General features: G+C 43.2%; 1 protein-coding gene across 3 annotated transcripts in view; it reads right to left on the reverse strand.

Annotated features, from left to right (window-relative positions):
- FBXO45 (F-box protein 45) overlaps positions 1-19,716 on the reverse strand; it is a 32,865-nt gene extending 13,149 nt beyond the window's left edge. The window contains exons 1-4 of one of the 3 annotated variants that reach the window (XM_085867684.1): positions 19,700-19,716; positions 19,394-19,556; positions 10,204-10,421; positions 6,889-7,245 (exon numbers count right to left, since the gene is read on the reverse strand). In XM_085867684.1, coding sequence (XP_085723810.1) covers positions 6,889-7,245; positions 10,204-10,421; positions 19,394-19,400 — 582 coding nt within the window. In that variant the 5' untranslated portion in view covers positions 19,401-19,556; positions 19,700-19,716. Of the gene's footprint in view, positions 1-6,888; positions 7,246-10,203; positions 10,422-19,393; positions 19,633-19,699 lie in introns of those variants that run through there. The other 2 variants (XM_085867675.1, XM_085867689.1) reach the window with 2 other exon arrangements.
- Between the last annotated feature and the right edge of the window lie 5,756 nt (positions 19,717-25,472).

The following is a 25,472-nucleotide window of genomic DNA, read 5'->3' on the forward strand; positions in this document are numbered from 1 at the left end:
GACTCTGCCAACAATTTTTATATTTTAACCTTTATAACTTTAGAATTGACCCTTTAGAACCCTCAAGAACTTTAGAATTTACCCTTTGGAATTTACCCTCAAGAATCCTTTATAATTACCCTTTAGAACTCGTTCGACTTGCACTTTTGAATTACCCTTTAGAACCCTTTGTCTCAAGTAGTGCTTTTACTGCAGAGGTGACGCAGTTTTTATTTTGTACACATAGTCAAGGCTCGTGGAAGAGCTAGAACAAGGAACGATTCAGGACACAACATAACAAAAGGAACAGCAAGAGAAGGGGGAAACGCCAACAGCAGGACGAGGGAAAAAATAGACGGAGACAGACAAACAAGGGATGCAGGTAATGATGAGGGGTACGGGAGAACATAAGGGGTAGACAAAATGGATACAGAAGCAAAATTTTGGGATGGGTGGGGTGTGCTTAATGGGTGAATAAAATCATGGTTTTGGATGGGGGTTGATTTGAGATGGTGGTGAACAACTGTTTTGAAGACCTGGAGGGAAGAATGAGATTGAAGAGAGTCTGGAAGTTGGTTCCACAGGCAGAAAAAAAAATAAGAACAAACGAGTTGAGGTGAGCAGTAGTTCTGGATTTGGGCAGTTTCACTAGAAGGGGGTTGTTGGTGGACCGCATGTGTCCTGCAGATATGTGGGGGGTGGCAGGGAGGAAAAAAAGGAGGTGGAGGAAGACAGAGAGACCACTCGCATGTTGGCGATGGCAAAGTGATAGGCCCATGGTCTCAGCCCCATCACAAGAGATTCCAATGATCTTGAATGCCTTAGTTTCCACGGCATCAAGCTGAGCAAGGTGTGAAACAGGGGTGCCAGCCCAAAGGGGAGAGCAGTACTTCATCAAGCTGCAGATGAAAGCCTTGTAGGTGGATAGGAGCTCAGGTGTGGCAAGGAGTTTGCACGACTGAGGATGCCCAGTCAGCATCTGGCTTTGGAGGCTGACTTTGAAATGTTGCTTGCCCAAGAGAGATCATGGCTGAGAGTGAGACCCAAAAGTTTGAGTGATTGAACTTCTTCTTCGAGAGTTGTTTTAGATGGGAGGGGTTGTGGTGCGGTCATTTGGGAGAGAGAGATTTCTCAGGGTTAAAAGACATTCCAAGTGTTTGACCAGTTTGTGATTTTGGCAAGGTCTGAGGAGAGGGAAGAGGCTGCTGCCTGTCTGTCCGGTTTGCTAATATTTCTGACTGTTTTCTCTAAGTTGTGATGGGTTTCTGTGAAGTCAGTGATAGCATGATAAGGGAGCATAAAGTGTGACATATTCGACTGTTTTGACGTTGGAATGCCCGATTGCTTTTTATGAGCATGAGGAGGTGAGAGTAAAGATGGGAGAGGTTGAGGCTTTGGGGTTGGGGGGTGGATGGGGAGAGCAAAGATGGGACAGAGTTGGGAGGGGGAGGCTGAGGCTTTTTTGTTGAGTTGTCAGAATTGTATGTGTGTTTACTCACAGTAAAATGTAATTGGTTTTTGTGTGTGTGACTGTAGGGGTGACACAATCACCCTATGGGTGATGTGCCAGTTTCTGTCATAAGATGCTATATTAGTATGCTGATCCATGGTGTATAGAATGTCTCATTTGTTTTACATGGGGAAATAATGCAACAAGTAATAAGGCAAGCATAGAGAACACACATACACGGATCCTTGAATGTCTTTGCCACCTCGAGACCCATGCGGTGGTCTGAGCCATGCCTGAAATCGGTGGCAGTATGTTGAGAGAGGGGGAGAGGGTTCCCCTTGGGCAGTGAGTGCCGTTACACACACACACACACACATATATCTATATACATATATATATATATACATACATATATTGTTGCGGGCTGGGAGTCGGGTGTGAAGTCCACCAGGGGGGGAAGAGCTATCTCGACTCCCACCAGACTCCCCGGAATCGTAGGCCGTCGCACACGGATAATTCCGTGACGCGGCATGTCGCTAACCGACCGTGGACGCCGATAACTCAACCGCGTGACCTAGGGTCCTCCCGTCTATGGGTTAACCGGGTTACCTAATTAATCACGTGATTTAATTACCGGGAAACACGCCCTCGGTACGTCTTGTCCAAACCGGATCACTTTACCGGATCGAATGCAGCCGAGCGACACTGCCAAGGACGTACCGGCTAAAAGGAACGAATCGTTAGGAATAAAGTCCTGGCTACGCTAGGATTCGGACCATGCTGGATCAATGAAAGAAAAGACGAAAACGAGCTGGGAACATTTCTTATAATAATTTATTTACAAGCGAGGAAAGTTATGTGGTACAGTGAATAGTTTTATTGGTGTGTGTAATGCAGAGATAGAAAGAAGCGTGAGGTGTGACAATGTACAAGCAACTTACGAAAGCAGACACAGAACAGACTTAACCCGAAATAATAATAATAATATTAATAATAATAATAATCTTCTGCAATCTTAACTTATGTGGACAGGCACCAGGACAACACACACACACACACACATCCAAAACCCGATGAAGAGGAGTTATTGAAGCGAGAAAGGAGGAGAGGAGATGAGGCTAATGGTCTCTGAATAACTTGCACGATTGCCCAATTGTGCCACCAATACGTTTTGGGGGGATGCTCTGCTGGGCCATACAGCTGGCGTGCCGTTTCTTGCTTCATGGCAATTCGTGCAGCTAGCGTCGTCCAGAGAATGCGACGCAACCGTCGGGCGTGAAGGGAGGGACTTGGGTGGAGAAGGCGGAGTCGGGAGCGAGTGGACGGAGTGGTAGGCGGGACCAGGTGGGTGGGTGGAGTCAGCAACGTGTGGGCGGAGAAGGGCGGAGAAGTGCAGGCGGGGTCGTGACGATGACGACAGGAGGGCAGAGTCGAAGGCGATGACTCGATCCAGCACGTGCCGGAGCAGAAGAACAGAGAGACTCCAAATGGCTTCGCCATCCGCCTTTTATAAACCCCATGGTGCGGGGCGGGGGGGGCACCCCGAAGCGATGCGTCATCACCCGAATCGGGCGCTCTGATTGGCCCCGGCCCCCACTTGGCCCGGCCGCGATGGCCGGCAACATTCCACTTCCGGCAAGATGGCTCCAAGCGGTGGAAATGTCTCGCTCAGACCACATGACATGATATGAATCGCCCACACCGAACTCCGCGATATGAATTGCCTTGCACGAACTCCCGGACCATGCCCTGATGACTGGCCGAGGGTGGCGTCGGTCCCGCATGCCTGCCCGGGCGCCTCCGATTAGCGCTGATCAATGCCTGCTCCGTGATGCATCACGCGGCCCGGAATGCGCAGCATGCCTTTGCCTGATCGCGGCTTCGCCGGGCGGAAAGGCGAGGAAACGTCGGCCATCTGTGGGGAACACCCGCAGCCGCCAGCGAGGACCGACGTTAAAGTGTTAGGATAAATCCATGCATGTTTCACGCAGTACGCGCGGATCCGCCATGGCCCACGTGGTCAGCGCTCGCCTTCGCCCGATTCTGTTATTGTGTGCGTGGGGCCAACATCGATCTGTGTCAGGATTTGAGGGGAACGATCGGATATAATAATTAAATGGAGGTTTAGAATGAAAAAGGATACAAGATATTAGTGTCAGATGGAGAAATGGAGGGAAAAGAGAATGCCGATATAATTAGTCCAGAAATGGGTTGAAAAGTACGCGCCGCTCGTGTCGTGCACAACGTGGCGTGGTTGTCGTTTTACTATTATCCGCCTCTGACGATGTAGTTATTGGCACCAAGCCACTATCCACACTCTTGCCGATATTGGGTCATTTGCTTCTGTGTTGTGCAAAACTACATCTGTGCAGCCTCTTTAAGAGATATTAGTTCGTATGCCTTTTCAATGCAACTGGCAATCTCATCCCAGATCATTGGAAACGTCAGACGATCATCTCGAGCTTGCGGCAGAGGTTTGTTCGAGGATATCGCTGTTTCCTCGCAGCTGAGTTGTCGATGCTCGTGGTGTCGTTGCGGCTTTCTATTCCCCCCCCCCTCCACACCCCCGGCCGAAGCACGTGTTGGACGCAAATTCGGATTTACCTCAGGGATAAGCATAAAAGAAGAGTAGAAATGAAGTTTAGTGGTATAAGCAAACCAAGCTATGAGATCCCCGCAATGCACGTCCCATTTGACCCACTAGACAAAAGGGAAGGGACTATCTAAACGTATATTAATGGAATAACTGTCTTGGGACCACTATATGTTGGATGCGATTGCCTTGGAGGCCAACAATACATTTTTGTATGGTTCTGAGGTCACCAGTGCACTCAGGTACACAACAATTATGGTTAACCATCTCGAAATTGCCACTCTTTCATGTAAATGCTGGAAATTATGTTTAAAACACCATTTGAATTTTTAAAAATTGCCCTGGCAATGGCAGGTTAAAAGTGGCCAGCGAGCCGAACCGAGTCACTGAAAACACACACACACACACACACACACACACACACACACACACACACACACACACACACACACACACACACACACACACACACACACACACACACACACACACACACACACACACACACACACACACACACACACACACACACACATAAGCAAAAGGCCTCCTTTAGCATTCATACATCATCTCGAAAGTCGCAGATTGCTGAGTGATCTTAAGCATTCTCGCATACAACCAGTTGTTGTCACTTGGGCAAATATGAAACCTGTTAGATTTCAGTGTTGGAAATGTGGAAACGATCATTCATTTTTACGTAAATTCAATCAGGCAGCAAGGTGGCTACTTACATGGATTAGGCACTCAAATTTGTCCTGAGTAATAGTCCATTGTGCAACCATCCTTTGTGAATATATACTTGAATTGTAGAGCTATCCCTATCTTTTGAGCTCTGAAGGCTTTTCCAATTCAATAATGTCTTGGGAAAACATATCAAAGAAAACATTGTGCAAGTCCAGATTAATTTTGACATGCTTTTATCAGTTTGGCATTTTAACATTGAGAAAAGGCTCTTGAATTGTTTTCTTCCAAAAGAACCGGTCCTGTGAAATTGTTTATGGGGCACTTTTAGGTTGAGCGAGCCCACTTTCTATTGTTAACTTTTCTTTTGTTTTGGACACTGTTTAGCACACAATGGCACACTCAAGCTCTTTTGCACACATGTAATCATAATTGTATATGATGATTGAGGTTCAGTAACAACTGTAGGATTTGTGTAGTTGTCTCGTTCCACCAAGTTGTGGCCGACTTCTGGTGACATTCATGATCAGATTTCTCCGAACATCCTTATCTGTGCTGCTTCCCTAAGCTCTGGCACACAGAGCTTGGTTGCAGCCTTGAACTCCATCAATCAAGCACATATAAGGTCTGCCTCTCCCTCTCCTTCTTCCTTCATCCATTCCCAGCATGGTTGACTACTCCAGTAATAAATGCCAGTCACCTTCCTCATCATCACCATCACCAAAATCGGGTAATTTAACCCGGGATACTTAGAAGGCATGATTCAACTGCACCAATATTGTAATATTACTTACCATGACCAGTTTTATGGTGCACCCATTTTTCATACTGATCGGCGGGAAATTTATTCACATTTGTTGGTCCATTAATGGAAGGGTCAATCTTCACAACACCTTGCATGTGGGCCGTTCCGGGTGACTCACAACAGGCATTTGGGGGTACATTTGAAGGCCTCCGTTGCTTTTCTGGAAAACCAGCCAGTGCTTTCTCGCAGACTGACTTGTTTCAGTTTGAGTGTTTGTTGATACAACTAACGCAGAATTGGCTTCTTCTTGTCTACCAACGATTCTTGGAATGAACCAATCCATGTTTACAGCCTACATGCCCAACGAATGAATAATGGCTTGTCCCAGTGTAGTCACTCTCATACAAGATGTGGTATATGCAAACGTTTTTTGCATGCAATTGGGGACTCCAAATTTTTTAAAAGGGTGTTTTTTCACAATCACCTGCTGTGAATTTTTTTTTAAGGTGGGGTTTATTATTGAACAAGCTGTTCACCCCCAGGCTGTGTACCCGTGCCATGTGAATAAAATATAAGGAGCATGTTTGGGACATGAGGAGTCCCGGCGATGCATCATTGCGACACCGGAACTGAGAAAGGAACTCGCAATGGAACAAAATCCCACGCCTTGTTATTCCAAAAAATGGGAGGGGGGAGGGAAGGAGGTTGTGAGGCGGGGGGGGGCAGGAGGGGTTAATTTTTTTAATGTCCTCATTTTTGTGGAAAATGGGAAAAGGGGGTTATTTTAAAAATCACAGACATGCATGGATTTATACCCAACACTTTAGTCAATGATGTTAATGGGCAGCCTGGGCACTGTTGGTGTGCATAGCATGCATGTGCGAACTTGTAAACAACATTAATATGACTCATCAGAACGCACTCTCCACTGGTGTGCTTCTGGACCATCACAGTCACAGGTACTATCGGTGTGGAGACCCAAGGGACTCCAACGATGACGTCGAGAGGATTCAGCCAGAGTACATATGTGATGTTTACATTAAACTTGTAAAGAAGATGGTGGTGCCCAGTGGTAATATTATAACAGTTACAAATCATAAAAACTTATCTGAAAATCAAAGTTTAATCTCTTAATTAGAATTCAGCAAGAAAATAAGATTAGGAAATATTTAATTGTACGATGTTTGCTCGCAAGAATGTAACCTTCCCTACAATTTGGGGCATGTGAGATCTTGTCATATTTTTTTCACCCTCATATTTTATTAGGGGGGAAGCAATTTTTTCCGGGTTGATGGGCGAATCACTCGTTGCACTGATGTATTTTGGATAAAAAGACATCTTCCTCAGATAAAAAGACAAAATAAAATATACAATTCATTCATGCCAACATAAAATGAATTGCTCCAAAGTGGTAAACGTTCACCCTGAAAACTACCTCACCTGGTACCGTGGTGCATTGTTGCATTGTGGGAATGTCCCTCCAACCTCACCTCCGTGCAGGAGTTGATTTTCTACCAGGTTCCATCCCCAGCTCTGCTCATCACTGCCGAGCAGCGCTACATACCCCTGACTTTGCAAGGGAGCACGACGCGTCGCAACACCAACCACAGCGACGGTGCCCAGGGGACCCTCCCACCAGACTTCCCAGGCATGCCGTCCATCAGAGAATCCCCTGCGCCCACGTGCGGCATCCGTGCTTTGTGCCACAGGGTTGCGATGCAGCGTGAAGCCGTTACGCTTCACAAATATATTTCGGGAGCAGTCATGTTGGTTCCAAGCATGTCGTGCTGCACGCACCTAGAGATGGGACACAATGTTATAACACCAACAACAATGTTACTAGAATTACAAAAGTTCAAATAGGGAAGCATAATATACATTTTCTTTTTCTTCAGAAGAGAGAGATTGAGGGGGGAAGTGGAAAACAAATAATTGTAAACATCCATAAAAATGTTACAAAATTTGAAAAATAATAATTAGATTGAAGTGGATGGTATGCCATTGCAAATCCCCACGTTTACTACCTAAAGGAAACTTGAAAGATGGCAAAAAGTTCCACCAGGAATGACCCAATATCAAATTTAGAGTTAATTTTTTTGTTTTGCCCATTTTGAGCCCTGTGACCCAGGGTCTCCACCCCCTGGGGCATGAACCCCCCCCCCAAAAAAAAATCACTACATATTTCATGCATCAGCCAATTTTGATTGGATATACAAAGTTTCATTGAAAATGTTTACAAATGTGCTCATAATTGCATTTTTGGGGGTATTTGACACCTTTTACCTGACCCCAGGAGGCTGGGCCAAAATGATACTGCTATCCCACATTCTTGCCATGTGATGATCATAATTATCAAGTTTGGTGAATTTCTGCACAACCACTCAGGAGGAGATAGTGTGACGGGATGGACAGACAAAGTTGATGACAATATCCCCCTGTCTTTTTTTGTTCAAAAAGCATGGGGATAAAACATTAAAAGTTGAAAAATACTAACTCAGATGAAACTACTCCCAAACCACCTAATTACTATTATCATAGCGTAAGAAAGGAAAAAATCACACTCAGCTATTAAATCCAAGGGTTCCAGTTTGTGGAACCACATCATTGAGACTATTCTTTTACACTCTTCCCTCGAGGCCTTTGAGCAGGCATTGAATCACCATGTCATCTCATCACCCGTCCCTACTCATGATCTTTTCCACCCCATTAATTTATACGACCCAACGCTCTTCTTGCAAGTGAATGCTTTCTTTCTTTCATTTTCTCTCTCTGTCTGTATGTCTGTCTCTCTCCCTCTCTCTCTGTGTCTCTGTCTCTGTCTCTCCTCCCCCTGTTCATTAATTTGCTTGTTTATTGTGTACAACCATGGCCCCACTGCTGCAATGTCAGCTCGGTGCCTTTTTTTACGTCTGTCACCTCACTCTTCCATTAGCCTACATTTTATGTACAAAAACAAAAACTACAACAGACAATAAATGCTTCGTTCTTCAACCACATTCTTCAAAAGGGCTTCCTGGTTCAGGTTCCTTTGGGGAATCCTTTGTGCTCTGAAAGGTTGTCTTTTAAAGCTGAGGATACCTTCTCTGGAATTGTCCCATTTAACAGTTTTTGACAATTATTGGCTTGAATGGTGGTGGTGAGCCATTAGATTAACCAGCAAAGCTTCCCCTGTTACATGGATAAATTTAAATAGTGAAAAAAAATATTATGATCGCCATGAGATATTTATTTGGCTCTCCAAATGAACAATCCACATAGACAGCGGTGGACCCTGCTGAATAGTGAAGATTTCCACATGCAAAACAAAAATGCAGCCTTATGACAAACCGGTCCTGCAGTCATAAACGGATCCAGACCATCGAAAATTGCAGATTAGTAAACACTGACACAGCTTTCTGTAGACCTTCCAACCAAAAACTAAAATATGACCATTGGACCTGTAGCTTACCTGGGCCCTGGCATAATTCTGGTGTTCTGACTGGGACTGGGTGGGATTCTGACTGATGGGACTGGTGAGGAATATTTTTGAAGGAATTTACATGATTTTCCAAATATTTTACTCGGTCAGCCATTTTGACACATTTTCGGTCAAGTGATCGGCATGACCTCCGCAATTTAATATCACGACCCTGTCCTAATATCGTAACCCAAATTTGGTAGCATTCTGACAGGTGGGTCTGGACAAGAAGATTTTAGAAGGAATTTTCATGACCGCCATTTTGACATACTTGCGGTCATGTGATCAGCATGGCTCCTGCAAATTAGCCTTTCGACTGTGTCCGAATGTTGTGACCCAAATTCAGTTGGATTCTGACTGTTGAGTCTGGAGAAGAAAATTTTTGAAGGAATTGATGCGATTTTTCCCAAAAATTGACCTAGTTGGCCATTTTGACACACTTCCAGTAACATGATCGGAATGACCAACAATTTAACATCCCTACCCTGGCCTAATGTTGAAACCCAAAATTGGTAGCATTCTGACTGGTAGATCAGTAGATTTTGGAAGGAATTTGTAGGACCATCATTTTGACACACTTTCAGTCATTTATCGGCATGGCCTCCGTAATTTAACATCAGGATTCTGTCCAAATGTTGTCACCCAAATTTGGTAGCATTCTGACTGGTGGGTTTGGAGAAGATCTTTGAGGAAATTTATGAAGTCGGCCATTTTGACATCATTAAAGTCATGCGACCGGAACGAGCTTTGCAATTCCTGTTACCAGTCAGAAGAGGAACGTTGCTGCAAATTTTCAGCTGATCGGCCCAGCGGTTTGGCAGGAGAAGTCGAAAAAGGAGACGGACGGACGGATGGCGCTTGATGACAATACCTTATCTGGAATGTAAATTCCAGATAAGCTAAAAAAGGTTAACCAAACGCACATTCATTGGTTGCTCACTACAGGTCATTCATAGCTCAACAAAACACTTACTTCTACCTTTGTCCATGTTGACTTAGAAGCTTATTCTTCATTGCCAGTTTTCTATAACCCAACCTTGAACATGAACCACCTTAGCCTTGCTTCTCTATCGAGTGCAGCCTGTGGCTGCGGGTTGCATCATTGGTTGGGACGCGGCCATGCCGCTGATGCAGTGTCCCCCTTACCAGTACACTGGTACTCATTTTGCCGACCTCGGAAGGATGACAGGCTGAGTCAACCTCCTGGTGTATTTTAATTCAGCGGCCAACGGGGCTTGAACTCAGGACCCTAGGATCCCAAGCCGCCACCCTAACCACAAAGCCAACACCAGGCCTACCTTAGCCTTGTAAGAAGGGACATTGCAGAGAACGTCCGACTTGAGTGCATCAGCGGTGAGAAACCGCATGCAAAGTGCTCGCCATACATCGCCATTCTCATCAGAGAGACAGCGCAGCCAGCGACGGCAAGTCAGCGCGCAGGTGAGCAGGTCATGGGGGTCCAGGTATGAGAAGATCACTTCAAGAACGCGGGGTGGAAGGCGGGCTGCGGACATAGCTGTCAGGGTGATAAGGCAAGGAAAGGGAAAGGTTTGAAGAAAAATACTGAACTTGTAAATGGTAATTAAATAAATCAGTGTTACATCCATGATCGATTGATTCGAACAATTGCTTTCATTGATTGAGAGCACGCTGTTGGGGTTGTCGCTATATTGGTCTTATCCAGGTACAAAAAAAATTTAAGTGAATAAGATGACACCAACGCCAAATGTCTGCTTTTAGAATTTCTACTTTGGCGAGAGTTAGACTTGAAATAGGATGCTGAAGATATGACTGGGATTTGACATTATATTGTGTGACCTTTAAGCCAAGTACGGAATGAAGAAATCTGTTTAAAATGGCATTTCAATCAACTACAGGAATAGATATATTAATTTTTTTCTGAAGAAAACTGACTGCAGTACTGCACTGTATTAATGAAGCGAGGATGAAAATGCGGTGGATGGATAGAATGATTGATTCATGAATCAATGAATCAGGACAATAGAGCCAGAATATATACATTACTAAAACTCTCATCTTGTATACGAGGCCCCGCGAGGAGGAGTGATATAAGCGACATTTTTTTTAATGATATGATGATGATGATAGGCTCGGATGATAGGCTTAAAATAGTAAGGCTTAAAATAGTGCTATATGACATTAACTCCAAAATGGCCGATGTGTCCCTTACATCACTCCTCCTCGCGGCGCCTCATATATATGTATGTATGTATGTATGTATGCTTCGAAATACAGCCAAAACGGTACACGATAGCACAAACATTTTCGGGCCACCTTACTCACCATTCGTCTGCGATGTGCAGTATCAAGTTTCGTTCAAATTTGGCAACGAAAAAATTATTTAAAAAATCAATTCCCGATTCAGTCAAGTACTTTTTGGGAGAATTTGATCAATGCAAACAACCTCAGCGGTACAGTTCGCTTGAGCTATCTTTTTTTTTTTTCTTGAAATGATTTTTTTCATCAACCGCTGTCACAACGGGAACCCAACGGGTTCACGAGTCGTATAGTTATATATAAAGCTGAGTTTGTGTCTGTGGGTCTGTCTGTCTGTGGGTGGGTCATAAGCGCCACCCATTCTTTGGGCCACGCCCTCCAGAAATCACCACCATCTTTTTCTCTTCACATACCTCAGATTGTTTTAAAGGCGTCATGTACATTTGAAGATGAACAATGCTTCTTCTATCATTAGATGAAGATACCGTTTTGAGGGAAAAAAGTAACATTTTGATTACAACTCAAACGAGGTAATGCATGTTTTATCCGCAGCAATCACGGCAGCGATCTTAATGCTAATATACACTGCCCAGTGAAGTTATGTTAATTTTCATTTTATGTGACATGGCGATGAGGATAAACATCGATAATGAGATGTATCAGTAGTTTAGGCAAATGCATGCAGACATGGGTACACCGGGGCGTGGTTAAGCAGAGTCATGTGACCCGTCCATGTTCCGATGCTGTGCTGTGTTGTGCCCGTGTCGGGATTAAACCTTTTGTTCTCACTTTAGAGCCTTCATCCCTGTCCATTGAGTACATTACAATGGCAATGAGGATGTCTTCGTGCATCAGCACATTGCAAGAATACACAGTGGGGGATGATTGGGAAGATGACACCAATCGTCTGTGGCAGTACTTCGTGGCAAACAAAATGGACACCGATGAGGACGCTGAAAGGCGGCGAGCTGTATTATTAACCGTATGCGACGCTCCGACGTACAGCCTCATCAAATAACTTTTTTCCCCAGCCAAACCTTCTGACAACTCGTATGAAGAGCTCATCAATCTTGTGAAAAGACATGATCACCCTAAACCGGGTAAGATTGTCTCGAGATATAAATTTTATACCCACCATTGTCAAGATGGTCAGTTAGCATCCAAATTCGTGGATGATTTACACTGACTGGCCGAACATTGTGAGTTTACAGATGAACTCTAAGAGATGTTACGTGATTTCTTTATAATCGGCATCAATGACGACTCAATTCTGCGGAAACTCCTTCCAGAATCCGGCCCCAATTTGGCTAAAGTCATGGAAATAGCCACTGCGTATCTGCAAACTGCCAAGACCCTGCGTGTGATCTCTAACAAGTCAAAAGTTATCCAGCAGGACCCATCGATTAACAAGGTAACCTTTGGCTACAAGCAAAAGTGTTTTATGAAGCCACCAAATTCACCTCCACCTACTGACATTTCTGAATCTACCCGAAAGGTTGGGGTAACTGTTGGCATTATGGTGGTAATCATCAAGCTTTCCAATGTTGGTGCAGGAATTATACCTGTGACAACTGTGGTAAGCGGGTACACTTGAAGTGTCGTTCTCGATCCAAGTCGAAGAACTTGTCTCCTGTTTATCACATTGGGGTGAACCCTGATGCAGCAGACGATATGTCACAGAGCATAGCCTACAGCCGAGAGTCAAGTGAGGAACTTCATGAGGTTTTCTCTGTTGGAACAAAGAGCTCCGATGCTCCAATTATAGTTGATGTAACAATCGATAAGATCCTGGTGAGGATGGAAGTTGATACCGGCACTTCTGGATCAATTATGAGCGAGAGCAAGTTCACCTCCATCTACCCTCCAAGAAAGGTTCCTGCACTCTGGCCTGTATCTAACTGACTTGAGAACATACACCAAGGAGGTGGTTCGTGTTGTTGGCTCAGCTAACATAACTGTTGGATATGGAAACAGCACTCATGTCCTACCACGACTGATAGTGCGTGGAAAAGGACCAACCCTCTTAGGCTGAGATTGGTTATGAATAATCAGACTTAATTAGAGTGAGGTAAACAGAGTCTCCAACTCTGATGCTGGATACGATACCGTGCTCAACAAGTACCCTGGCCTGTTCAGCGATGGTGTTGGCACATTCACAGGGCCCAAAGTGAGGATTCATGTTTCTGCAGTTGCTCAGCCATTGTTCCAGAAGGCTCGACCTGTGCCCCACATGATGCAATCAATGATCGAATGTGAGCTTGACCGCCTGCACAGTGAGGGCATCATCTCACCAGTCGAGTACTCTGACTGGGCAGCACCTATCGTTCCAATACTCAAAGCAGATGGAACAGTGCACATTTGTGAGGACCACAAAACGATGATTAACTGCTATTCTAAGCTGGATGGCTACCCTGTTGCCCAAAGCAGAGGATCTGTTCACAACTCTTATGGATTGCCAGACATTCACTAAGCTTGACTTGACCAATGCTTATGCTCAAATGGAACTGTATGATTATTCCAAGCCCTATACATGCATCGACACTCATCGAGGACTCTACATGTACAACAGATGCCCACTTGGCATATGATCTGCTGCACCATCTTCCAACGCAAGATGGAGACATAATTGAAAACTGTACAAAAGACAGTCATATTCCAAGATGACATACTAGTGACTTGTAAGTCACGACATGAACACCTCGAGAACCTAAACAAAGTCCTCAATCGGCTGTCAAAAGCTAGGTTACGCCTAAGGCGTGAGAAGTGTACCTTTATGGAACGTGAAGTTGAATACCTGGGCCATCAAATCTACTGTCAAGGCATTTTGCCCTCTCTGAGCAAAGTTGAAGCAATTGCGAATGCACCAATGTCACAAAACATTTCAGAACTTCGTGCATCTATGGGTATGTTGACCTACTTTGGTAATTTTCTGCCTCAACTAAGCACAACCGTCGAGCCTCTGCATCTTCTCCTCAGGAAAGGTGTTGTCTGGAAATGGGAAGCTGCCCAAACAAGTGTTCAAGGCCACGAAAACCATGCTGTCCTCCTCGCCATTGCTTGTCCATTATGACCCATCCAAGAAACTTATTCTCAGTTGTGATAGCTCTTCATATGGCATTGGGTGTGCATTGTTGCAAACAAATGGAACCGGTATGAACCCTATCTGACACTGAACATTACTATGCTCAAGTAGAACAAGAAGTATTAGCGTGTGTCTGGGGCACCTTAAAGATGCACCAATATATCTTTGGAAGACATATTGTTATAGATTCGGCGATGGGGGGGGGGGGGTTCGCACCCTACTCTTGACAGCCAAATGTTGAAGATTCAGCGTCACTTAACAGCACTGCCGTCTCTGGGGTTATAACGCCGGCTGGTTCGGCACAGGCCTCGGGTCACGCGCCTCAGATTACGACACCAACGTACACCTGTGCCTTGCCAGTTGGGGAAATAGACCCTGGTTATAGACTGGGTTTGTCAGAGACCGAGCGAAGTATTGCAGTCCGTAACCATTTTGGTTTTAAATACAAATCGAGCGAATTGTTCCTCAGCACAGCACGAATAAACTCAAGGCGGCAACTTTCATATGAATGAGCCAGATTTATTGGGGACACATCGAGGAATACGACACAAGCAAAACATTCACGAACGTTATAATTAATGTATAACCCGCTCTTAACTAGGGAGCTACGGATTACGGGTTTCAAAGGGAACCCTAGGGAGATAAACCTTAGGCCTGGATGACATGCAGACAACATGCAGACAAAATGCAGAGTACTTGGTGATTCCTCATGGACGAGGGGAAAGTGTCAAAGGCACGAATGCGGCTCGTGAGAAGCGATGTCAACAGATTTGAGTGCCGAAGCTCGAACACGCCGCGTGGCAAGATGGCGGCGTCGTCCTTTTGTCGCACCGCCCATGCACCAGCCTCAGCATGTTCAGCCCCCGTAAGGTTGACGGCACAAGAGCGAAAGATCCACGGTGTGCTCCAGCTGGCTTTTCACAAGGTCCATCATACAAATCCAGGGCTGGCCTGCTCACCTGATTTGGCCAAATCAGGGTGTTGGGCTCCACAGGCGGATCGACGGGATGGAAAAGCATGTCGAGCTGTGCCAGGAGCAAAGACAGTCAGAGGCTCTGTGGTTGGATTCAGGACAGGATGAACCTGGGGACGACCTGCATGCTGGGTCCATCGCCGAGGAGGAACAGCCGTCAAGTCACTCCTCATCAAGCAGATCGTAGACTTGACACCAGCAGCCTCTCATCCAGCAGAAGGCAGACTCTCAGTCGTTTCTCAGCCCGCAGAAGGCAGATTGACCTCATCCAGTTCCTCTTGCCTTTCGGGGCGACCTTTTCACGAAAGCCGATCGCAAAAACCCTCATACAGTTCCTCTTACTGCCGATCGCCCGACTCGACGCTCAGGCAGTTCCACCCTTGCCTTCCTGGCGCTTGCCCCTTTGGACACTCCCCCGGGGACCCGTGATTGGTCCATGGCTCGAGATTGCAGCTGCCCTCCACCAATCGGCTGCCGACACGTCTCGCCGACCGACACTCTCAGAGCGCTGGGCGGGGAATGGTTCGGAGGGGGGAAGGAAGAAGAAGAAAACCGCCTCTCGGCACACCACCACTGTATGAAAAATGGACAGCCTGCTACACCTCCCGACACACGTGACGTCCAATTACCGAACAACCTGGCTAAACATGCATTTAAGGGGGAATTTGGGCTAATCCTACATTTAATAACACACTAAGGGCCATTTCCACAACAATATTACCAATGAGACTGATCACAAACCGTTGTTAGGTCTCCTGGGAGAAACCAGAGCCATTCTGCCCACATCATCAGGTCGTGTACAACGTTGGGCACTGACCCTTGCCAGTTATGACAATTCATTGGTTTATCGCTCAGGTAAGGAATTGTACTGTGCTGACGTGCTCAGTCGCTTGCTGCTTCCCGTAACCATCGCAGAACCTCCACAATCTGGCGATATCATTCATCTCATGGCTAACGTCATTAACGATGAGGCACCGGTAACCGCGAAGCAGATTGCTTGTGCTCCCAATAGCAATCCAGATTTGTCACAAATTAAACGCTGTGTTATGTCAGCTGATTGGGCATGACTACCGGAAGGGGTGAAACCATACCTCATACGAAAGGATGGGCTCTCTATTGATGCAGACTGCCTGCTTTGCGGTAGCCAAGTGATAATTCCGCCGAAACTCCGTGGGAAAATTATCAGAGAACTCCACAATGCTCATCCAGGCATAGTCACCATGAAGGCTATTGTCCGAGCCCATGTTTGGTGACCTGGTTTGGACAGTGACATGAGTCCAGTGCATGCCACTGTTACACTTGTCAAGCCCATGCCAAGACACTGCCACAGTCTCCATTGGCCATCTGGTCATGGCCATCAAAACCATGGTCCAGACTAAATGCACATCAACCATGTTGGTCCATTTCAATGGAAGCTTTTCCTTATCGTAGTTGATGCCCATTCCAAATGGATTGAAGCTCTTGTGGTGCCACCCTCATCCTCTCCTGTAACAATTGAAGCTCTACGTACCATGTTTGCGCAACATGGTATTCCAAACTACATTGTATCAGATAATGGATCGTCATTTACGAGTTCAGAGTTTCAGAACTTTTGTAACATGAATGGCATTAAGCACGACACATCTGCCCCCTACAAACGTGCCAATAATGGTCAAGCCGAACGTGCTGTTCAGATCAAGAATGGTCAAAGCCATGTCAAGGTCAGGTTAGGTCAGGTATGGGAGCATGTGCCAGAGCAGTGCATCGCTGTGTCCACAAATGACGTCAAGGAAGGCTCCATTCAATCTCGTCCAGCTCGTGTGTTGCTCAACGACCGCACCAGACCACATCAAACCACTGGTCGCTCAACTGCTAAGCTTCTGATTGGTCGTGAATTAACAACACGGTTATCATTGGTGCACCCGGACATAACGGTCGAGGTCGAGAATAACAAGCATCAACAGAAACAGTCACGACCAAATGTCTGTATACCATAACTTCCAGATCGATGATCCTGTGTTCGTGTGATTTCAGGATGTGGAACCAAGTGGTTATCTGGCATCATTATCGATAATATTGGTGAAATGAATGTTTCTTGTGAAGTTGTGTGATGGTAGATGCATGTGTAAACATGTTGACTAACTCAGGTTACGTCATGGGGAGCCAAACATGGAACCGGCTCAAGTGCCTTTGTCACCCACTCCTGTATTAACATCACCTGCGTTTGAACCTGAGGTGTTTCCTCGTGAAAGCTTTTCACCCATCAATGTACCTGAATGCCTTCCCGACCCTGTACCCCTTATTGAGAAGCCCACAGCAGTTGCAAGCAAGTACATCCCTCCACCCGCCCTTAGAAGATCAGCTCGTATCTGTAAGCCTCCTGAGCATCTTGATTTGTAAAAAAAATTAAATAGAATAAAATAAAATTAAATAAAAAGGGGGGGGGAGATGAGATGTATCAGTAGTTGATGCTAATGCACCGGGGCATGGTTAAGCAGAGTCATGTGACCCGTCCATGTTCCGATGCTGTGCTGTGTTGTACCCGTGTCTGAATAAAACCTGTTGTTCCCACTTCAGAGCCTTCGTCCCTGTCTATCGAGTACATTACATATAGCATCATTATTTCAGCCATATTGATTAATTCATCCCTCAAGGGGTGGGGTGGGAGGAGAAGAGGGACCCGATGTTGCCTAGCAACACCAGGTACCCCTGCTAGTTTCAAGATAAAACAGCAGAAATGTGATTGTGTGTGTGTGTGTGTGTGTGTGTGTGTGTGTGTGTGTGTGTGTGTGTAACAAATGGTGTGTGTGTGTTAGTGTAACAAATGGTGTGTGTGTGCGTGTTAGTGTAACAAATGGTGTGTGTATGTGTTAGTGTAACAAATGGTGTGTGTGTATGTGTTAGTGTAACAAATGGTGTGTATGTGTAAGTGTAACAAATGGTGTGTGTGTGTTAGTGTAACAAATGGTATGTGTGTATGTGTTAATGTAACAAATGGTGTTTGTGTGTGTGTTAGTGTAACAAATGATTAGGTGTGTGTTGGTGCAACAAATGGTGTGTGTGTGTGTTAGTGTAACAAATGATTAGGTGTGTGTATGTGTTAGTGTAACAAATGGTGTGTGTGTGTGTGTTAGTGTAACAAATGATTAGGTGTGTGTATGTGTTAGTGTAACAAATGGTGTGTGTATGTGTTAGTGTAACAAATGGTGTGTGTATGTGTTAGTGTAACAAATGGTGTATGTGTAAGTGTAACAAATGGTGTGTGTGTATGTGTGTGTTAGTGTAACAAATGATTAGGTGTGTGTTGGTGTAACAAATGGTGTGTGTGTGTGTGTTAGTGTAACAAATGATTAGGTGTGTGTGTGTGGTGTGTGTGTGTGTGTGGTGTGTGTGTGTGTAGTGTGTTTTTGTGTGGTGTGTGTGTGGTGTGTGTGTGTGTAGTGTGTGTGTGGTGTGTGTGGTGTGTGTGTGTAGTGTGTGTGTGGGGTGTGTGTGGTGTGTGTGTGCGTGTGTGTGTGTGTGTGTGTGTGTGTGTGTGTGTGTGTGTGTGTGTGTGTGTGTGTGTGTGTGTGTGTGGTGTGTGTGTGTGTGTGGTGTGTGTGTGTGTGTGTGTGTGTGTGTGTGTGTGTGTGTGTGTGTGTGGTTGTGTGGTGTGTGTGGTTGTGTGGTGTGTGTGTATGTGTGTGTGTGTGTGTGTGTGTGCGTGTGTGTGTGTGTGTATGTGTGTGTGTGTGTGTGTGGTGTGTGTGTGTGTGTGTGGTGTGTGTGGTTGTGTGGTGTGTGTGGTTGTGTGGTGTGTGTGTTGTGGTGTGTGTGTGTGTGTGGTGTGGTGTGTGTGGTTGTGTGTGGTGTGTGTGTGTGTGTGGTGTGGTGTGTGTGGTTGTGTGTGGTGTGTGTGTGTGTGTGGTGTGTGTGTGTGGTTGTGTGTGTGTGTGTGTGTGTGTGTGTGTCTGTGTGTGTGTGTGTGTGTGTGTGTGTGTGTGTGTGTGTGTGTGTGTGTGTGTGTGTGTGTTTGTGTGTGTGTGTGTGTGTGTGGTTGTGTGGTGTGTGTTGTGGTGTGTGTGTGTGTGTGTGGTGTGGTGTGTGTGGTTGTGTGTGGTGTGTGTGTGGTGTGTGTGTGGTGTGTGTGTGGTGTGTGGTTTGGTGTGTGTGGTTGTGTGTGTGTGTGTGTCGTGCAGTATGGCGATGCGTGTGATATTCTCCACACCCGTCTCACCCAACATTTACGAGCCGTCATGCCAATTCTTTCACAAACGGACGCTGATTCTTCTTCAATGTCGTTCGCTGCAATGAGGCAATGGTTTATTGTAAGAACCCAGTCAGCACGACGAAACATTGAATTCCTTATCTTCCTCCTCCTTCCCTCATCTTCATTCAGCCTGTCAGCCACAAACATTTTCTATTTTCACATAAACTCGATCAAATATCATTCACCACAGACCATTTAAAAGCTTATTAATTTCCTCGAAAGTTTGATTAAACACCGAAAAGCCCAATATTGCCGTCATCTGCACCGCCTCACCAAATGCCGCGGAATTATATCCGTAGAATAATGTTTTAAAGACAATTCATACAATATCTCTGATTGGGAAAGATAATAAATTTGTTGATCAGAATTTATTAGGTTATAATGTGATTATATGTCAATTCGTCTAAATATCCTCCAAAATATCCTCCAAAATATCCCGTAACTCGTTGCAGTCGAAGAGATCGACACATTCCTCGTTTCTCAGATCTACAAACATCTATGTGCACCACTGTGAGTGTCTTTGGATCTGGTCTTCAACGGAGCGCTTTCCGTCCTCCATTCCTTGCCACTAAATAAGTATTCATTCCGCCAAAATGTTATTTAAAAAATCGAAATAATTCAGGGAGGGAGTGGTGTTCAACAATTGATTGATGAATTGTATAATTTAAATAAATAAATAATAATGATAAAATAATTAAATTCTCAATTGCGGAAAAGCAGACAACCACCAGTGTTTTGTCCAAATCTGTAACTTTTTGAAAACAAAGTAATGAATCGAAAAATGAATAATTAAGCGATTAATTGATTAATCAATAAATCAAAAATAACCTTTATAGCCAAATCACTTGGTCACTGTCATCCAAATATCAGCTTCATCACTCAAAAGGCACCTGAGATATTGCCCAGATGAGAAATGAAATAAATAAGTAATTGACAAATCGATAATAATTAAATAATTAATCAATTAATTGATGAATCAAAAATGAAAAATAACGTTTTTGCCAAAGTACATCTTCACTTTTGTCCACAAATTTTAGCTTCCGAGCTGAAAGGATGGCTGAGATATCACGTGGAAAGCAACAAATAAAATAATTAATCGATTAATTGATTAATAAATCAAAAATACTGTTTATAGCCAAATCACTTGATCACTGTCATGTCCAAATATCAGCTTCCGAGCTCAAAAAATGTCTCATTTTGCCAGGATGAGAAATAAAATAAATAAGTAATGAATAAATCGATAATAATTAAGTAATCAATCAATTCATTGATTTATCAAAAAAAAAAAACGTTTTTGCCAAAGTACATCTTCACTTTTGTCCCCAAATTTCAGCTTCCTAGCTCAAAGGATGGCTGAGATATCGCTTGGAAAAACAAACAAACAATTAAACAGAGTGTAAACTGAGTACTCCCTTCCTACAGTGCCTGGTGATGGCGTCATGCATCTCCTGGATATGGAATTGGGAAGGAGCGGTGTACAACTAGCCACTTGGGTTTAATTGATCACACTGGGGAACAAAGTTTTTGTTGCATTGATACCAGCACTTGATCTTACCTAATTTGAGTGTGCTGAATTCAAATCTGAAGTTAGTTTCTCTCTGTAAGCTCTAGATTTTTTGCAATCCACCATTATCAACATTTATTTGGTAAGTTATAATTTGTATTAAAAGCAAATTTATATTAAACATATATTTTGCAATTCAACATTTTCAACATTGGTAAGTTACAATTTGAATTAAAAGCAAATTTAAATTAACATATATTTCGACATAAAGACGATAGGTGATTCAGAACAATTGATAAGGATGGAATGCAAAGTTCAAATAGGTCCTATTCAGGCAAGAATTTGCGCTTGGAGCTCTTGCGTTTGTGGACTTCCACAGGGCAATCTTGTTTGATGCTCTAGCAGTAGTCTGCCATCAAATTTTTGTCCCATCGCCTATGGTAGCGCTCTTCCATAGTCATGAGGTCCTGATGGAAGCGCTCTCCCAGTTCCTCACTTACAGCCCCAAGGTTCTCAGGGAATTGATCAAGGTGACTATTCAGGAAATGGAGCTTGACACTCATGTTGCACCCAAGATCGCGGAAAGGCAACAGCATTCTAGTAACCAGAAACTCATAGTTATCTGCCTTTTTGTTACCAAGAAAGTTTTTTTCTTCAGCCACGCTGTCTTCTCCTTGTCATTCATCTTCCTTACAAATTCCTCATCACGTACAAGGGCACGGATTTGAGGTCCATCGAACACACCTGCTTTGATCTTCTCGAAAGACAAAGCAGGAAAAGCAGAAACTATATGTTGAAAACATTCACCATCAGTACTCAATGCCTTCACGAACTGTTTCATCAAGCCGAGCTTGATATGGAGTGGGGGGGAAATGATCTTCTCTTGGCTGACGATTGGGTCATTCACAATGTTTGGCATGCCCGCTTCCAGAGTTTCACGGATGGGCCACTCCTTCTGGATACAGTGTTTCTCTCGAGCTCGGCTGTCCCACATGCAGAGATGGCATGGAAACTTTGTGAAGCCTTTCTGTTGACCAAGGAGAACGTTGACCATTTTCAGGTCCACACAAATGATCCAGTTGTGCTCGTGATATTTGAGTAAGTCAATGACCATTTTTATGTCATGTTCTTCTCGCCAATGCACTGAGTGACCAACTGGAACTGCTCCATAAACATTGCCATTGTGTAAGAGAATACACTTGAGGCTGTGCTTAGAGGTATAATCGCCATTCTGTTGGATTATACGAAGTAACACCTAATTGCCTGAGAAGACCTGGGATATCATGGCAGTAAACAAACTGCTTGTCTTCTGAGAAAAAGGCGACAAAGATGTGGTCCCGCTTTCAGAAATATGAAACATTTGCAGAGTGGTCAAGTAGATTTTTTTCTTGCAGCCTGGAGGCTAATACCTTAGCTGCTTTCTTGGAGAGCCCCAAATCACACACTAAGTCATTCAATTCCGGTTGGCTAAACTGCTGAGGGGCTGATGACTGTTTGGTATCAGATGAGGAGGCTTCGGATTCTGAAACCATTTGTTGAAGCCCGTCATCACGACCCTCGTGTTCTTGCTGATAATGTTCACTGCCTTCATCTTCAGATAAGACAAAACCATTAAAGACTGGAACGGGGAGTTCCTCAGAGTGCGGAGTAGGTCGAATTGCTGAGGGAATACAGGTATAGGAGATCTTTTGCTGGTTTTTCTTGCCGACACCCTTTGAGTTGACCAGGCAAAAATAGCAGTCAGTTATGTGGTCCTTGGTTTCTCGCCAAACCATGGGAACTCCAAAAGGCAGACCCTTTCATTTTCCTTTTGTCCAGTCACGAAGCAGTTCCTCACAATTATGACATACAATATGAGGAGCCCATTTCTTGTCTTGGTCGCCAAGGGGAACATCAAAATAGGCTTTATAGGCACGCCTTACAAACGATGTTATATTGCGCTTTTGACGAAGTAGTGTGTAGCAGCCACATACATAATAGAATGCATCAGGATTATTTACACATTTATGTCTTATTGAAGAAGCCATGATCAGATCTGAAACAAAGAAAAACAAAGTTAAAGAACATATATCAATAAAGATAAATAAATATCAATAAAGATAAAGAATATATATCAATAAAGATAAATAAATATCAATAAAGATAAAGAATATATATCAAGAAAGATAAATAAATATCAATAAAGATAAAGAATATATATCAATAAAGATAAATAAATATCAATAAAGATAAAGAATATATATCAATAAAGATAAATAAATATCAATAAAGATAAAGAATATATGTCAATAAAGATAAATAAATATCAATAAAGATAAAGAATATATATCAATAAAGATGAATAAATATCAATAAAGATAAAGAAAATTGATGTCAAATAAATCGTGAGCAAATCATTAGCAGCAAAACCAATACGGTCTATAGTTATTTAGCAGTTTCGGCATCGTATATTTCCACTAAAGTCCGAAATCGCACCACAAGTTCTTAAGTTATCAAGAGTGCAAATAGCAATGGGTGTCCTTTTTTGTGAAAATCGCAAGTTTCAAATTGCATGAAAACTAGAGCATGTAGAGGAAAACCGATTTCAGATTTGAAAGCAGCATTGAAAAAAATACGTAGAATAAGTTGAAAAATCTCATGCAACAGATAATAAGAAAAAATTTGTTCACCAGTGTTGCGTGAAAGCTGATTGGTTATTCCCTCCATTCACATGGGGAGAGTTGTGGGTGGGTCTTTATTATTTATATTTTGACTGCTTTTGACATTTGCATGTGGTACATGCTTGGGCGTCTCATTGGTATGCATTGCTGTCAATGCTGTCGCTGATGATTCGCCAAGAAGCGATAAAACTGGTCTGGAAGCTGAAGGCGTGTGTACTATTTGTGAATGTCTTTACAGCTGTGGAGGAACTCTGGGAAGGGTTTGAAATCGTAAAGGGCTTACTTTGGTAGCCTTTCTTGGTTGCTTTATGCAACTTCTTCGGCTGGAAGAACACGGGAGGAGTCGATATATTTATATTATCCTAGCCACCTGGGTTTAATTGATTAGGTGAGAGCTCATTGGTTATTCCCTGCATTCACAGGTGAGATATGTGGGTGGGTCTTTAATGTGTATATATATATATATATATATATATATATATACATATATATATATACATATATATATATATACATATATACATATATATATATATACATATATATATATATATATATATATATATATATATGTATATATATATATATATATATATATATATATATATATATATATATATATATATATATTTATATATATATATATATATATATATATATATATATACATATATATATATATATACATATATATATACATATATATATATATATATATATATATATATATATATATATATATATATATATATATATATATATATATACATACATATATATATATATACATATATATATATATATATATATATATATATATATATATATATATATATATATATATATATATATATATATATATATATATATGGAGGAAATGAGCCTGGTGTTGGCGCAGTGGTTAGGGCAGCGGCTTGGGATCCAAAAGGTCCTGAGTTCAAGCCCCGTTGGGCCACTGAATTAATACACCAGGGGGTTGACTCAGCCTGTCATCCTTCCGAGGTCGGCGAAATGAGTACCAGTATACTGGGCCGGTGTATACCCCGGTTAAAATAGGTGTACCATATCCCTGTGTCGTAAGAGGCGACCAGGGTTGCGTCAGGAAGGGCATCCGGCGTAAAACATGTGCCAAATCACTATGCGGATCATACGAATGATCCGCTGTGGCGACCCCAAACGGGAGCAGCCGAAAGAAGAAGAAGAAGATATATATGGAGGAAGCAGAGAGAAGTCAAGAAAATAACTCAGCAGGTCAAAAGAGCATATGAAAAGGACATTGCCAAGAATATCAAACTGATAGTGAGACATTCTAGTATATGAAAGGTAAACGAAGGGTTAAGAGTAGTATGGGCCAATTGGGGAATAACACAGGAGAATTAGTGGATGATGAGAGTGAGATGACAAACTTATGAAATGAATATGCCTCCGCTGACAAAGTCATTGTTTTTGGGTTGTCCGTCTGTTCGTCCTTTATCGGTTTTCATTTCTGCGATAACTGAACGGCTGAAGGTATCCAAGTCAAACTTGGTACAAGTATGTATAATGATGTAAAGATAAACTGATTAGATTATGGGATCAAGAGGTCAAAGGTCAGAGGTCCCGTGAGGTATAAATTCTGTTTCTGCGCTAACTTGTGAGCCAGTGATGGGATTTTGACCAAACTTGGTATGTATTTATTATTGCACAAAAAATTATTGCACAAACAACATTACCAAAGCAGTGACCTTCAATACCATTTGCATTTATTAAAATCAGCATACAATCATAATTTATTACCGATAAAGAAACAAACAATACGAGGAGCACTACTACTATCATTACTCCTACTTCTACTATCCCGTTTATATGCGAGAAGACGCTTTTCCAGTTATTTTATATTCAA

The sequence above is a fragment of the Eptatretus burgeri genome, chromosome 2 (genome assembly GCF_056783735.1).
Source record: "Eptatretus burgeri isolate ZD-2024b chromosome 2, Ebu_testis_v1, whole genome shotgun sequence".
NCBI lineage: Eukaryota > Metazoa > Chordata > Myxini > Myxiniformes > Myxinidae > Eptatretus > Eptatretus burgeri.